Genomic DNA, 16,834 nt, shown 5'->3' on the forward strand with positions numbered 1-16,834 from the left:
TTTCTATACAGGCTGCCAACTAAGCTTCACATGGGCTGTTATATTTCAAACAGCATTTAAAAGCATGGCAAAGCACAAACCTTGTTTTTTCTGTTATGAAACTTGAATTACATGAAGACCTATATGAGTGTCATTTTGAAGAATTAACTTTAAAATATGACAAAATACCACACTGTGTATTTAGCAATAATCACTGAGCACCGACCAGAGGCATTCTACAAGTGCTAAATGTATATATACAGTATCTCACAAATAGACAGCAATGTTGTATTTAATGGATTATTTACATAATATACATGCTAGTGTCATATTTTTCAATAAGTCATTCTATTTCTAAATGTTGGATTGTGGCAACCCTACTATTTACAATAGAGTATGTACACATTTGTGTATAATACAATTATAAATCAAAATTAAACTGTCATTCAATGATTTTTTATTTTTTTGTTATAACCTTGACAGAAGTAGAGCTTTTATGACACAGGCCTTAAGGAATATCTGTAGGAGCTGATACACAGTGAAGCCTGTATTCTGTATTTATGCTGGCAGAGGATAAAAGTAAAAAGGAAATCACTAGCAAAATAAACATTTCCCAAAACAGATTCTGGAGTCTAAGATCAAAGGTGATAATCAGAGCAGACTGCACACAAAAATAATGCTCAGAATAACTAGCTAGTGGTCTTTAGGGGTTGTGAATGACAAATCCCTTTTTTTTTACCTAAACTGGTCAAACTATAGAAGAGAAAGACATTATAAAATAGATCTATAATCCAAAAGAGAAATTCAGCAATGCCCTCCAGTTCTGCTGTTAATTTCAAAGGGGGTGTCAGTAATTAGTTATAATTGATTGTATTGTAAATATTTGGAAGAGATACCAGCAGTGCTCAAAATTAAGTAGATTAAAATAATGAAATTCAAATAAAAAATGCCACTTACTTCCTTTTCAATCATCCTAATGATTTGAATTTGAAAATAGTCTAGAATTTGATAATTGTCCAGAATAAGTTGGTATTTTTTTGTTTCCATTGGCTTGTTTAGTTGGTCAGGCCAGTATTTATGACACTTGACTTTTCCATGCTCCACCTCTTGAGTCATCATTGCAATCACATCTGATTTATTCTCCCAGACCATTTGCCAAAATACATCAATTGTGCCAGGCAGGGGTCCTTGAGATGAAATGTAACAGTACTCTTTTGGGCCAACTGACATTTTGATGTAACTTGCATTTATATAATCTTCTTGTTCTCCAACAGGGACCCGTGTTTTATCATCTGCAAGATTAAATAAGTGTTAAAATAACTGAATGTGTATGATGCACGTCTCTATACTGTTAAATAAACCACTGTTGTGTGAGCTGGAACAATATCTGAAAGCTATTTATATATATAAAAAAAAAAATGAATGACACATTTTGATCCAACATTGTTCAGGTTCTCCTCATTCCCAATACCACAGATCAATCACATTGAACCCTCAAAGAAAGCTGGCCACTGTTTTGACTATTTATGGTGTCTTTACTAAAAAGGAGCAACTTCAACTGTATACTGACATCAGGACCAGAAAGTGATAGGAATGGAGAAATACTTTAACAGAAGGAAATGATACACGCAAGGTATCCTCCACAATGGGTGGCATCAGGGTTCTTGAAAAGAAACTATTTCCAATAACAATAACAGTCAAGACCTGGGCCTCACACTTAGCCAACTCACGCTTTATTCAGAACAGATGGACAGTCAGTAGCCAATATAATAAATACACAGAGCAGCATATCCAGTAGCGTAAGGCCTGGGGTTTGTGGGCTGATAATGCAGTTCATTGTGAACAACCTTTCCTTCATAGCAGACATGATCCAGGCACAAAAAACTCATATCTGGAACAGATTGAGGAGGGCTACCTGCCAAAGTAGGACATAAGCACCTGATAATCCTAACTTAAGTTTTCTGTCTCTCTTGCTAGTCCTAGTGTGCCACTTTTTTACAACACACTTTGTATAAACAGTGCTTACATGATGTAACAGAAAAGAATATTCATGCCCTCACATTCCTATGATCTGTCAATGCTGACAGTTGGTTTTCAAGTTTCTTCAGCAAATTCACTTTTTAAGTAAAGCCTGAACCCACATTTGGCCAGTTCCTGTTTTAGTGGCTTGTTATGAGGATTCTATGGTGCCTTGTGCCATTGCGAATATCTTGGAGTCTTTAACTCAGTTTTGACGACATGTTTTTTATATATTAGTAGGCATCAAAACTTACAAGGCAGGATGTCTCTGTATCTGTTTTTGTCTCTGTTCTCAAGTGCTTTTCCTACAAGGCAGTTGTCAATTGGTTTTAAATGTTCCAAGGCCTTTAAAAGAAAAAAAGAAAAAAATAATGAAACATTGGCCTCATTCACAAAAAACTGACTCACATTTTTACTGTTTTTTTTCTTTCTTTTAGATTGTTAAAGGTTGAAACTTGACAAACCCTATTTAGAGAAAGTGTGGTTATACAATCAATTATACATAGAGGTGAGACTAAGGCTAATATAACATGGCAAGATGCTAGAAAGGGCAGGATGAAATGAAAATAATTTACCATAAACTCCTTATGTGGTTGCTGTTGATCAAGCTGTTGCTGAAGAATTTGAATAAGGACACAGAGACTGGATCCAGAATACAGCCCATTTCTGAGTGGATTCACCACAGACAAACGGGAGAGTTCTTCTTCAGACACAATCATTTTGCCTTCATTTCAAACATACACGTAAATATAAATATTAATTCTGTGTTGGTATTAAACAATAACAATATTAGATACTTCCTGTAATAATACTCCAAATCTTCTAAAACAATCCAGAAACTACAGCAAACTTTTGTAAACAAAACAATAAGGGCCCAATTTTGATAAGGAGGCAAACCTCTGAATGCGTTTGCCCCTGATTTTGATTTTAAAAAACTCTGAGCAAATGGGAGCAAACTGCCTGTGCCCTGTACTGAGATTTTGGTGACATGCTTTGCCCTGTCCTTTTCCGTCTGCATTAGTGCCAGTGGTCGCCATAACCTTCAAGGTGTGGCCTCATTTACATGATAACTTTGAATGATTTTGATGCTGGCGCAGAGGGAGGGGTTGACTGCGTCTGAAACTAACCAGGAAAGGGGAGATTTCTTTTAAATACAGGGTCAGTCGTTCCCATTCTAAGTTTTTACAATGTTCTTATTATATATACTATTGCAGCTACTAGATGCTTTTGCCTCCTAGTGCCGAGCTCAAACCCTTCAAAATCACAACACGAAAAGGACAGAGAAATCCAGCGCAAACGTTTGCGTGCTTCATCAAAATCAGGCCCTACATCTCATTTAGTACCTAAATTCTTCACACAAAAAGGTTATTTGTCAAAAATAATATTAACTGATTGGAGTTTGGCTTAAATTGGAGATTGTGGACAACATTTTGTAACTTATAAACATGTATGATATGAAAAGAAAAATATGTTAATGTATTGATACATATGTATTGACACATACTGTTCAACAGAATATTGGTAACTTGGTACTGAATATTTAATCAACTATTATGTCTTTACCTGTAGATGGTAGAAACTCCCGAAAAGAAGAATGAGGTGGATCCTCATCACTGCTCCATCCATCTGAATCACTGTTTTTCTTTTCCTTAATTTTAGTCTCATGATACATATATGAACGAGGACCTAAGCTTCTGGAAAAAATAAGACTTCAGCTTTTTTTAAATTATGTTATAGAGCTGACTATTATGAATCTGAGCTACTGGGAAAAGGACAGAACTGTGGGTTCTTGCATAGTAAGAAGTTTTCAAAGTTTTCATTTTCAGTAAAGAGAAGTGATGGTTTTCAAAGACCAAGGGTGAGCGCACCTCCTCAATCACTTTGATGCCCATCAAACACTGCCACCTCTACCACGGGTAGAGTTACCAGTGGAGTTTAAAGGGTACATTATAAACGACTGACACTAGACGGGGTTGGCTTTTACTTCAAGAAAAAGACAATTGGATGATCTAGCCAGCTCCTGAACTCAGATTAAATTTCATCACACATGGATAAATAATATATTTCTTAAAATGTAACTCTGACAAGTATGTACAGGTGCCTCCTCTTTATTTCCATTACCTGGAATGTGCATTGTCACACCAGTATATACATATGCATATTACTTTTTTACTTATAAAATTAAATAAAAATCACCTGTTTTTTTCTGTTCTCTTTTCTTTTGAGGTATTATTGGTTCTATCTGTGTTCAAAAACACATACCTGTACAAAATTTTAAATATTTAAAAGCTAAACTGTGATTATAAACTGGATAAGGGCGTCTGCTAAGAAATAAATAATAATAATAATAATAATAATAATAATAATAATAATAATAATAATAATAACTATGGTGGATACTTCATATTTGCACTTTTGCTGCTCTTTCTGTATAGAAAGAGCACAGAAATTGCACGACAGCAGTGACAGAGTAAATTGTGGCTGGACTCCTTTAACTCAACTATCAACTCTCTGCTGCCATCTGGTGAAGAAAACTGATTGGTGAAATAAATATTCTCAAGAAATGCATTCTACATTTTCTTTGTTAATATATATATATATATATATATATATATATATATATATATATATATATATATATATATATATATATATATATATATATTGCTCTCTACCTGTCTGTGTTGGGCTGAAGTATATCTGGGACACAAAGTGCTGAGCTGGAGTTTTGCTGATGAGCTGGGACTGAAACATCGGAGTTAGTATATTCCTGAAATAAAGAAAAAAATATATATATAACATACTGGTATCCCCAGCCATTGTATGAGGCCTCTATATTAAAAACAGTATTTCCTGTCTTGCTGTATCATGAAAAAGTAGGTCACCACAATGTGTTCTAATTATCTTATTATTAATGTCTATACAAAGTTTCATCCAATTTCAGTGCCTCACCCACCTGAGGCCAGTATTCATGCAAAAGTAGTATAACTTATATGGAGAATGTTGAAAATGCTTTTTTCCAGTAGAGGGCACTGGTGCTTATTGTATGTTCCATTACAATCCTTGAAATCAGATATAGTTTATTCTAGACAAATGTATACTTTAAATGTTAGATTTTTCTACTGTTCATTTACCTCAGCTTCTTCTTTTTCTAATGCTTGCATGGTTTTAAAATTTGGTTTTACATCTGTGTTGGCAGGACCTCCTTGTCCTTTACAATGGTCATTAACTGTGAATTAGAAGAAAAAAAAGAAATCTTCAATGACACCAGTATTGGATACAATCATACAATGAACACCCACAATATCACTGGTCTATGGTAGGTATACCACAACCTTTCATGACAACATAGCAGCAAGGAATTAACTGAAAGGGTTATTCCATTTCTAAATCCAACGGTAAGCTTAATTAAGACATATGAAAACATATTAGCTGACAACGTCCACGTCCATTATATTTGTTTTAACCCAGTTAACATTTTACTTTTTTTTAAAAATATTTATACTCACAGTGAAATATATTTCATAGCCACACTCACCCAACTGTTCTGTGTTTGTGTAAGTGGTTTGCATGGTGTGATTTTCACTTGTTGAATCTGCAAGTATATTTCTGCAAACAGTGAGCTTCACAGCTCCCTCAGCTTTCCGCAGTATTTCAACAACCTTGCTGTGACTTAGGCCAGACACAATATCATCATTTACCTGAAAGGCAAATATCTCAACTCTATTAAACTGAAACAAGTTCTGTATTAAATTGTACATTTCAAATGGCAATTCTTTTTTTATCCTATATATTTCTGTACAGGCCAACAAGCAATTGATGAGGATGAGGCAGCAGTTTAAGTCTGATCATTTAGAAAAATCTTTGAAAATTGGCAAATCTGTTATTCACTAGAATTGAATAAAATCATACTCGACTTCAATGAGAATATTCAGAATTGATAAGGTAACTTAGTCTATGCAAAATGAATATTTGCATCACAAAAGGTGGCTATAAAATGCTATGTTAAAATCTTAACAACACAGAACATAATTATACAACAGAATCAAGACTAGACATCTGAGTACCAATACATAAGCTTCTTATACCTTGATCAGAATACTAAGGTACCGATAGTATAGTCCTACCGGACATGTTGTGGTGGAAATTAGATCAATACTAGTTATAGACATACTATTTCTATTTATGCCTTGTTTTAACTGTACCTCTAACAAAATGTCTCCAACTTTTAATCTCCCATCGAGATCTGACACACTGCCTGGACTGATTGCCTTCACTTGAAGCACACTTCCATTGTTGCCTCCCACTAAAGCAAATCCAAAGCCTCCTCTTTCCGGCTTTTTGAATTCGATTTGAATTATACAGCTCTACATAGAGAAGAAAGCGAGGGGTCATTTTACTGAACACTTCAATGAGAAACCAGGCCAGCAATAAGTCTTCCACATGATCAGGACCTGTTACTCATTTTACAAGCAACCAATGATTAAGAAAATACTTTATGGTCAGGGCATCATGCTATAATTGTGTTATTTAAAGAGGTTACTGAACACTGATAAATGTGTGAGGGGTTATATAACATGTCTAAAAAAGAAAACAATACCTGCAATAAAATATTAATGCAGGAAGCAGGTGTCATACAATTTCCCCACTGAACATACAGTGGGGAACAGACAAATAGGGATGATATACATTCAGTTTAAATTTAAAATAGAGATGTAATATTGACAAACAAATCATAACCTCATGTTCGGAAGCACTAGATAATCTTTGTCTAGAGTTAGCAGTATCTTCATCCAACTGTTTTGCTGTAGAAAGAAGAAACAAACATACTTAGAAATGTTCCAGTTCAATTATTGACTTGGTTAAAGTCATTGTCTATGTAACTACAGAGGAAAAACATTTTAATTCACATGCCTTAAAGTACAACTTCCCTGAAATCCTTTTTGAAATTCCTTGTTAACGTTACCTCATGCAATTGTAGGAGTGCTAACTCATGTTAAATAAAGACACAATAAACAATTTTAAGTATACATTTCTAATTAATCTATGGCCTCTTTTATAAATCAACTGCAAAGACACATTTTTATGGAGAAGAAAAAAAAAAAACACTAACATTGAAACTATCCAGAATGTACTCTTTCCTGCAACCAAGTTGTTTCTTACTAGTTTAATAGTATTACATTTGCTTTATTCCTATCCGATAATTTGCAATTGCCATTATTATTTTTAAAAAAAGGCCCAACATGTTAATATTTTATATTGCCATTTTTCATTTGAAACTTACAAAGAAGTCCTCTCTGGTGAGCCGTTCCTGAGATAACTGTCCATCCACAGTACTGTTCTTCCAGGTATTAAACACTCCCCTTTTCTACCTCTACCTCCCAGCTAGCAGTTTCCCAGCAACTCTTAGAGTTACGTGCATAAGATAGATCTGTTAGGTTAATAGACCATGTGCAAAAATGCACTTCAATACTCCAGTGGAGGCAGCCAGCTTGCTAATAATTAATCCCGTTATAAACTACCTCGGAATTCAACAAGCTCGATCTGTCAACAGATAAGTGATACTACAGAACAGAGACAACAAAAAGAAGAAACTAGAATCCTCACTGTCTTCACTTAGCTGTTCTTGTTTCAGAGGGCCCTGGTCTTCGGAACAAGCAAATAGTTTCATTTCCTTTTTCCAGTCAAATAATCCTAGTTTTCAGAAACAAAGCATTTGTTCAAATATATTATTTTCCAACATCAGACATATAAATATATATTTGCATAACGCATTCAAATATATTGTGCTATGACAAGATGTATTGTATTTACACAACCATGCATTTTTTGCTTTACATTTGCATTAGTTGCACTGTATAGTACATGCACATTTATTAAATACATAACTTCGTGCTTTATAAATATGTATTTTGTAAATAACTACTTTAGATCTTTAACATTTTAAGAATGATTATATAATGCATTGAGGACGTATTTGTATTTTAAAAAGAGAGTAGTGAGAATGTATACCCTTTGATTTCCACTTAATCATACAATGAGAAATGTACATTAAAAAAAAAAAAACTGAAGGTATTTTTAGAAATCCGTATTCCGAAAATCTATTAGCATTAAAATAATGTTTATAATCCTATCATACCTGTCTCAAAATCCCTAAGCCATTCTGAGAGTGTGCCTAGTGACAATGGTTGTGTAAACACACTGATATAAACAACTGTTTTTTTTTTTGTACTTGTTATTTTTAATTGTATATGTTGCTATTGCAATGAATCGATCTTGTATGACTTCCTTAAAAATCTACATATAATACAAAAGGGAATACTGGGAATTATGTACACTGTACATATCTACACAGCAATACATTTAAGCAGCAGGATCATAGCTACAAAAATAAAAGAGCTGCCCCTAATAGAAACTGACATGATGCTCCAAATGTCAAACCAATGAAGTGTTCAGTGAAGCCTCAGTTTCCTTGGCAGGCATTAGAACAGCTTTTTGTCTCATTTATGTCACTTCTGACTAGAATAAAATCTTGAGTCTAAGATTCTATCCATTTCAGCCGCATATCCACCTCTTTTCAAAAAGCTAGACTGCCTTGGGTATCTGACAACCAGTACATTAAATTAGCCAAAGGAAAGGTTAAATAGAAAAGCTGACTTATTTGTTTAAGAATTGATTTGCTTACAAAAGGATATGATGACACTGAAATTGAGTAGAAATGGGGGAAAGACACCATCAGTTGAATGGAATGATTTTCATTTGGAATAAATTAGCATGAATGTACTGTGTGCATACGGTTTACCATTTTCATCACGGCAACAAACAGCAACTTTTTGTGTTGTGAAAGTGAAATGCGATTTTTTTTAAATATTCCTCAACTCTAGTAAACTTATACTAACATACTAATAATTGTTGAATAAAGTAAGCTTGAACAGAAAGACATTAGATTTGTTATAATATTAAGTTGATATGTTTTGTTGATCCACCTCTAGCAGATTGTTTATAGCGGTGTCACCCAGAACAGTACAGCAAGGCCCTGCCAATGTAACAGGCTGGACTGACAGGAACCAGATCCCACTACTGAGTGCGTGCTTTTAACCTTATCTCATCTGCAGAGGTTAGAATCTATAACTGCCCTGTCACAGTAAAGTATCAGGGTACGCAACAGTAAACAAAAACGGTATTACCCATATTTAGCTTATGATAAAAACAAATTAAAAATTGAGAATAAAAATCCCTCTCATGAAGTTACAAATGACGCTATCTCATTAAAGTACATACTATACAAACTGGTCTCTTGAATACAAAAAAGAGAAGTGTTTTCAGAATACTGTACAGCTGGTATGTAATGCAAATGTGTACATATATTTTTAGTTGTATTACAGTAGAAAATGTTATTGTCAAACAGTCCTTGACCAATATCTTACCATTCCATTTTCCTTTTGGCACCACTGGTTGATCATCTCTGAAATAAATGTAAATAAAATGACGTAATGTTTAATACTACAATCAATTTGGAACACTTGAGGTTCTTGACAATACTGATTATGTTTAATAACACTACATTTAGTCAGGCAATACATGTGAGGCAGCTGTTAGGTACATAAATAGCTAGGAACACTGCAAAGAGCACTTTGCTTAAGGCACTTTGATTTATATAAGCGATTATACAACAATAGAGCAAACACGTGTTCTTTGTTTGAATAATTGTCAGTTTACCTTGTAGCCTTGATCTTCACTTTCCGTGTGGCTGACTCACAAGCCTTCACAGCATCCTCTAAGCTCATACCCATTGTACATTTACCGCAGATGTACAGGATCTTGTCGTTGGGCTGAAGACTGCCTTCTTCACTAGCGGGAGAGCTTGGAACGACCTCAAGAATGTAAATGCCTTGCCACTTACTGCCAATTCCTCCAGTTAGCTTAATACCTGGTATACCACAGATTCAACAAAACCAATAAGCACAATAAATCTAGATTTTTGAATAGTATTAAGGATAGCCTTGTCAACGGTTTCAGTTAAACTTCACCAATTTCACCCTTTCACCCTTCTCAAATACATTGAAAGTCTCACACCTAAAGAATGGCTTTTCACAGATATTTATTTTTTATTTTATTTTTCAAACTTCAAAAATCTCTCTACCAAGGCGTGTTTCAAAACAGACTTTAAAAAATAGTTAAAATACTCTTGACAGAAAAAAATAAATATTAAACTCCCTATACTGTAGAAGCGGATGTAATGTGCATTTGTTATACTGTGGTATTGTAATACTGTGGGGTACATGTAGAAAAAGATTTTAGGTGTATTACTTCGTACCTAACTGTCCACTTGGGCTCCTCACAAGGACAACGTCTGGAATGTTTTCAGGACAGGGGGGTGCCCTGAGATTCTGGACAACTCTGCCAATAGTCATCATGAGTTTATTAGGTGTGCATCTCAGTACAGACATAGCATCTTCATGGGAAACATAGGTTACATCCTGTCCATTCACCTGCGACATAAACAAGTCTTTGAAACATATTGTAAATAGTTAAGCTTTAAGGTTAAAATAGCAAATCATTTTCTTTAAATGTATTCTCTTTAGAAAAGAAATAAGCTGTGTCAATTAGAATTTGTATACACCTCTGATATATTTTAACGTTGTACAAGCTTTGCAAGCTGCACACGTTCGCAGATTAAAAGCAGTGCCTGGCTCAATGCTATGGTTCGGCTGCATTATAAAAAAATGTCCCCATTTCCCCACGATTATTTACCACAATCAGTCTGTCCCCAGCTCTTAATCTCCCATCTGCCTTGGCTGGGTTATCCAGAATATCTCGAATGTAGTAACAGCCATCCAGTTTACTTCGAACGATAGTAAATCCAAAACTGCCACTGTGAGATTTGGCTAATGTGACAGAAAGCTCAAATTCCTGGGAGAAACCCTGTCGAAAAGAAATGCAAGCAGCATTTCATAAGGGAAATAACATTTCATAATTACTGAACATGTATATTCCACCGATTGTACAGCTTGTCACAGTAGGGGGTTAAAGCTACCGTATACCCATTATTTGGAATACATTTTGAAACTATTTAAGGCACTCCAGTGGGGTGGTTAACAGGAGATTACTGCACACTGAGTGCTATCTTGCAAGCACGCACACATGCATGTATGCACTGGTTGCTGTTTCTTGTTTTATATTTGTATGGCAACTTGGAAAGGTAGCTCATGATCTACTATAAAAAGCTGTATTGAACTTTACTTTCTGTGAAGGAAGACATTGAAGACAAAAAAAGCCATTCAATACTGTATTTTTGTATATTTGAGGCTTATGTTTATAATATCTGATATAAAATGCCCAGTTTGTGATTTGTGATTTGTTATTTTTGAAACACTACGGTAATTTAGAGGATGTATGCAATAATATATCATTAGTGTTTTGTGCTATATTTTTCATCCATAACTATTAAACACTCAATAGTGCTGAATTTATAAATACTAAAAGAAATTCAATGACAAATGTCTTGACTAAAAGTGTTTTTCAATGTCTTTAAATAATGTTAACTACACTGAAATTACTTTAGATTGTTTGGCTGTTTGCAATACCTATAAATCACCTTTATAACATGTATTAAAATAACCAGATGCTACCCATTGGTGGCGCTAGTGTCCTTTACATTGTGAAATCTAGTATATCTGTAGTACACAATATTTAATATTTAGTAAGTTAATTACACTACAAATGATACATGATCAGAAATGAAAAACACCAATATGATTGCAAGGCCAGTGTTATCATTCAAGGCCAAGTACTCGATCACCCATAGGGTAAACCAATCTAAAAATGATCTCTTTGTCTACATTAGCAGACTGTGATGTGACAAAGAACACTTTGGAAAATTGTCATTTACTACGTGGTGGTGATGCCACAAACTTGCATAGCAACTACCCCTTTGTTAATGCCAACTGGCAGTGTCTGAGTGCAATTGCAAGAGAGTTAAACAGAATATTTTCTTGCAGGGTGAAAGGGTGCCTAATGCTTCATAAAATGAGGCATTTAAATGTGGCTTAATTAATATATGCAAGGTTACTTAACATTTTCGAGCTACACTATGGCGCTCTTACATTTTTCTGCTTTTCCTCTTTTTCCTCCTCCAAATCCTCCCACTCATCACTGCTGATGGGTGGCTGTTCCACTTGAATCTGGGCCTGAAGAGACGGTGCTAGTGCTTGGGGCTGAGGGGTAGAGATCAGGGTTGAGGGGGTACCAGAACTACAGGAAGGTGGGGTAACAGATGTTGAGCTGATTGTCAAATATTCCTCATCAAGCAATGCTTTACCCCGCTGGCTAAAAGTGATTGTTGCATCCATGTCTTCTGTTGTGCTACTATAAAGATAAGGAAATTAATGACATATACCTTTAAATTAGCAATGAAATCACCAAAAAGCTATCTTTTCATTCTTTCCACACAAGCATATGCAGTGAATGGGCACTTGTCATGTCTGTTTTCATTATAGCTTTTTTTTTTTCTTTTTCCGACAGGCTTGTTGTTTTTATACACTGTGAAGCTCAATATAAACTGTTTATTTTAAGTTCAGTTGAGGATATAAACACATAAATCATTACCTTTCACAGATTTCATTTAAATCACATTCTGAGTAGCAGTTTTGTCTTACATCTTCAGCTAGTGCAGTACATGTTGGTGAAGTGTTTCCTTTCAATCGGCGAAAATGGATACCCTCGTGTGGAGGAGTTGCAATGCAATGTGAAAAAGCGGCATTTCCTTCATCTAACTCAGAGCCACTGTCGCAGTCTGAAACTGTAAAATCCTCCAGCTGTCCTGGTTCCTTGGAATGACCTTCTCTGTACTGAGCCCTCTCCTCGTTTTGCTGTTGTAGGGTGCATTTATATTCATGTATTGTGACATCGGTTTGGTGGAAGGCAGCTAATCTTGATTTTATCTCTTTAACGGGGGAAGGTGCTGGAGTCTACAAACCAAATAATAATAAATAGAGTAAATTCATTACATAAAATTGGAAAACAGAATACAATATTCCTGTCATAATAAAACCTACATTGTCTTACAAATATTGCTAAGCTACTCTAGTTTCAGGATACTTCTGGATATAATCAAAATCAGTTCCCAATTTTCTGTGTTTATTTACCATTTACTATCTAGCAACCCACCAGTCTATCAGGTCCACCAAAATCTGACATAGGCGTATCTCTAATGTGCTTTAAAACTTAACAGATGGACAGCAGTTTAATGTCTTGCAAAATGTCGTTCCAACAAGTTCAGAAATCAGTATATTTTGAAACACCCCTATAATACCGACCAAAAAAACAAACAAACACATTCTCCAAAGGCCCTGTGGTCTCAGAACCACATTATCCAGATCAGTTCCACCTCATTAGTGAGTTCAAGGGAGCAGCAGGTTAATACACTTGACCAGGGGGGGTTATGGGATACGCCTTGGACAGCAAACACATTCCTAATGGTTTAACAGTTTAAGTGAATCGTGAAGAAACATACATACCAGTGGAGAGACCGCTGTGTGCATACATAATTATTTTTTAATCTACTATAACAGTGTCAGGTACACTTTTTGTTTCTTCATTTACAGGTCGAATTCAGCAAATGCATAAATTAGGAGGAAATCAGGGATAGCAAAATTAAGTTTTTTTATTGTTCGTAACGATATTTGCCTAATACTGTACATAGCAGCATTGTGGACTTGATTTAATGGTGAACTATACTACTATACTACTAAGTTACAAGTGTCTTCAGTAAGAACACTAATATACATTCCATATGCCTCTGGTAAACAAAAGGCTGTATCTTACCATTGCATGAGTGTCTATTTCTGGAAGTACACCACAAGCTGGTCTGCACAGAGACAGTGTCACTGTAGCTGGGGCACCCCGTAAAAGATGAAGGACTTTCTGTATTAAAAGAACAAAAACCATTTATTTCCACTGGAAACAAATTAGGATACCTTTTAAAAAAGGATCGACAGCAGCAATTTTCTCTTTTGTTTTTTACTTGATTTTAAGAGGCCTAATCATTAAAGGTTGGAACTTCCACTTGCAGAGCCAAACACATGTAAAGTTGGGTGATTGTTTTCATATCCGACAGACAAACTCTGCAACACTTGGAATCTGCAGATTACAGACATTTTAAACAGTTGTAATAAATGCAGGTCTTGATTGCAGGTGTCCTTATGTTGCTTTTACCTGATATGACAGTCCCTTTACTGATTCCCCATTGACAGCAAGAATGACATCCCCAACTTCAATCTTCCCACTTTCCTCTGCTGGTTGTCCTGGGAAAAGTCTTTTGATTCTGATAATGCCCCCTCCGTCCCCCGGAAGAGATTCCATCTGCAGGAAACTGAAACCAATGCCACTAATGTTCTTTTTTAACGTTACTTCAAAAGTGTTATCTGTAAAAAAGAAATTTAAAAAAGCACACAATATAACATAATGGTAATAACCTTAAGCCATATATAGCATACAACATTTTTTTTTTTTTTTTTTTTTAAAGAGTGGGTCCAATGGATATTGTACAGTAAAATTTGCATATCATCATATCTACATATAATACCTAAAATGTTATTTGTGACGCGGACATAAATGTATATATCATGAAAGCAACTGTATTTGTAGAAACATCATTCTTTACGGGCAAAAAATCTATTTGTATTGCTGCTTTTACAGTCACTTATCATTCACCTTTGTGACACCCCTATATACCAGTATGTCTGTTGCAAGGAATACCATACTTGCATGCAACTATAACATAATACAGTCTTCAGGGCATTCGAATAATGGTTCTATATTTGTATTTTTCTGTAAATTCAGTGTCAGCGTCGCTGTCTGAAATGACAGTGCTACTAAAAGACTATTCCCTTTCTTATTATCATTTCTTACCATCTGTCACAAAGCTGTAGTCCTTGACATTGACTGACAAGGGTGTTGCCATAGAAACAGCAGCATAGCTGTCTTTTCTCATCTGACTGACATGAAAGGCTGCAGGAGCTCTCTTGGTTCCTGGGCTGTGGCTCTCTGCGGCTGTGTGCTGTCCTCTCTGCAGAAGCAGCTGAACCATCTAACAAAACAATGTTACACATGTGGCTCACATTATTCTCCCTGAACACATTGATAAAGGGAGATGATTTACACGTAGCATTCACAACAATATTTGTTTTTATTTGACAGAAGAATGGGAAACGCCATTTCAGGTTTTTCAAATTAAATAAGCTATTGGTATATGGTTTATTGTGCATATTTAAACATAACAACAATATTTAAACAAGTCTGAGCAGAGTCATAATGGTAATTGCAGTCTGACCTTACGTTACATTAACAAAACCTGCTGATGCCCTGTGATGTATCACAACATACTTGCCATGTGCAGACATGTAATAAATCAGTGGCAGGTATTTATTACAAAGAAACTAATAATAGTAATAAAGGTTCAGTATTAATGAGGAATGTGTTATGTAGGTCCTCTGAGCTATTCTTTAGTTGATAGTGTATGTGTTGTCATTTCTGTTCATTTTTATTTTGAAACATTCTGACATCTAAGACTGAGCATTCAATAGTGATAACTGACCTCTGGCAAAATGTGCTGAACATTCCTGCTGTGAGTGGTTTTAGTCAGATATTTTTAGACTTGCATTTATTGCAATGGTACACTAGGCTTACAGTAGTAGCTGGCAAATACTGCATATGTATTTTCACATTACCACATCAATAACAATATTTTAGAGCCACCGCAGGTAGTGTGCCAATTAAAATAGTACAGTATCACACTGAGACAGTCTCGACAAACCTAATTCAGAACGCACTGCAATTACCATTATGACTTTCACACAATGCCTTTGTTGAGTGAATTGTCTGTACATTATAATTCTAGTTTCAAAGTACAGTGTCAAACAATCTATTGAGGATTCAAAAGTTTGCAGTCAAAATATATAAAGGCCCAGCTTATCACAGCTTGTCACAGTGTACTGCCTCATGTTTCTGTAAACAAACCTCTCCTGTTCTCTTCAGACACTCCACAGCTTGCTTGTGAGTGATACCCTGTAGACTGACACCATCTACCTCCAACAGGCGATCACCTAGCAGATAGGAAACAATCAGGCCAGGGTAGCTGTTAAAAATATACTATCGCAGCACGATCATCATTCTACACGGGAGAATGAATGACAACAACAAGATGGGAGTACAGTCGTGATTCAAGTCCATCCATTTTCCTTGCTTTGACTTGACCTACTTTTAGTTTGTTAGCATACCTGTAGATCTTAAGTCTTTCAATACCAGGTGTTGTTTGTGCTATAGGGAAGGTAATCCAATTTACAGGTACTACTTATTTAAAATGACATGTAAGCACACATACCTACAGTAACTAATCCACGTCACTGTACAAACTCATTGTCTACTTTAAATACCTTTTCTGATTCGCCCATCTCGGTCAGCTGCTCCTTGGGGTACAATAGTCTTGATATAAATCCCACCATGACGTACACTTGTGTTCACTCCACCCTAAATACATTTTAAAAAGCCTGTTACATACATGCCTAATGAGATACTTAGACGTGTGAACAGCTTGATACTGTCTTCGATGAAAACCAATTCGTTTGAAATAAAAGGTCTACTGTATGATCTTAACTGCTCATTACTTTACACTTCGCAACACTGAAATGAACATAGACATAAGCACATACTGTATATTACAAAGGACAGACTCATCTGGGATACCATTGTAATATAAGATAATTACCCAGAACAAACCATCAAACCAGCAGCAGAATAATTATAAGATACTATTTTCATATTTGATTCATTACTT

General features: G+C 35.3%; 1 protein-coding gene across 9 annotated transcripts in view; it reads right to left on the bottom strand.

The window, feature by feature from the left end:
• LOC117416246 (tyrosine-protein phosphatase non-receptor type 13) overlaps positions 1-16,834 on the bottom strand; it is a 42,365-nt gene that overhangs the window by 3,401 nt on the left and 22,130 nt on the right. For 6 of the 9 annotated variants that reach the window (XM_034027341.3, XM_059026324.1, XM_034027342.3 and 3 more), the window contains 21 exons: positions 16,434-16,527; positions 16,018-16,103; positions 14,911-15,088; positions 14,215-14,423; positions 13,825-13,923; positions 12,607-12,968; positions 12,105-12,366; positions 10,753-10,923; positions 10,316-10,490; positions 9,718-9,928; positions 9,426-9,463; positions 7,606-7,692; positions 6,739-6,803; positions 6,204-6,365; positions 5,537-5,699; positions 5,133-5,227; positions 4,674-4,768; positions 3,562-3,692; positions 2,574-2,722; positions 2,253-2,343; positions 937-1,271 (listed from right to left, as the gene is read on the bottom strand). In XM_034027341.3, the coding sequence (XP_033883232.3) occupies positions 937-1,271; positions 2,253-2,343; positions 2,574-2,722; positions 3,562-3,692; positions 4,674-4,768; positions 5,133-5,227; positions 5,537-5,699; positions 6,204-6,365; positions 6,739-6,803; positions 7,606-7,692; positions 9,426-9,463; positions 9,718-9,928; positions 10,316-10,490; positions 10,753-10,923; positions 12,105-12,366; positions 12,607-12,968; positions 13,825-13,923; positions 14,215-14,423; positions 14,911-15,088; positions 16,018-16,103; positions 16,434-16,527 (3,258 nt within the window). Of the gene's footprint in view, positions 1-936; positions 1,272-2,252; positions 2,344-2,573; positions 2,723-3,561; positions 3,693-4,673; positions 4,769-5,132; positions 5,228-5,536; positions 5,700-6,203; positions 6,366-6,738; positions 6,804-7,605; positions 7,693-9,425; positions 9,464-9,717; positions 9,929-10,315; positions 10,491-10,752; positions 10,924-12,104; positions 12,367-12,606; positions 12,969-13,824; positions 13,924-14,214; positions 14,424-14,910; positions 15,089-16,017; positions 16,104-16,433; positions 16,528-16,834 lie in introns of those variants that run through there. The other 3 variants (XM_059026323.1, XM_034027340.3, XM_059026326.1) reach the window with 3 other exon arrangements.

The sequence above is a fragment of the Acipenser ruthenus genome, chromosome 7, assembly GCF_902713425.1.
Source record: "Acipenser ruthenus chromosome 7, fAciRut3.2 maternal haplotype, whole genome shotgun sequence".
Classification (NCBI taxonomy): domain Eukaryota; kingdom Metazoa; phylum Chordata; class Actinopteri; order Acipenseriformes; family Acipenseridae; genus Acipenser; species Acipenser ruthenus.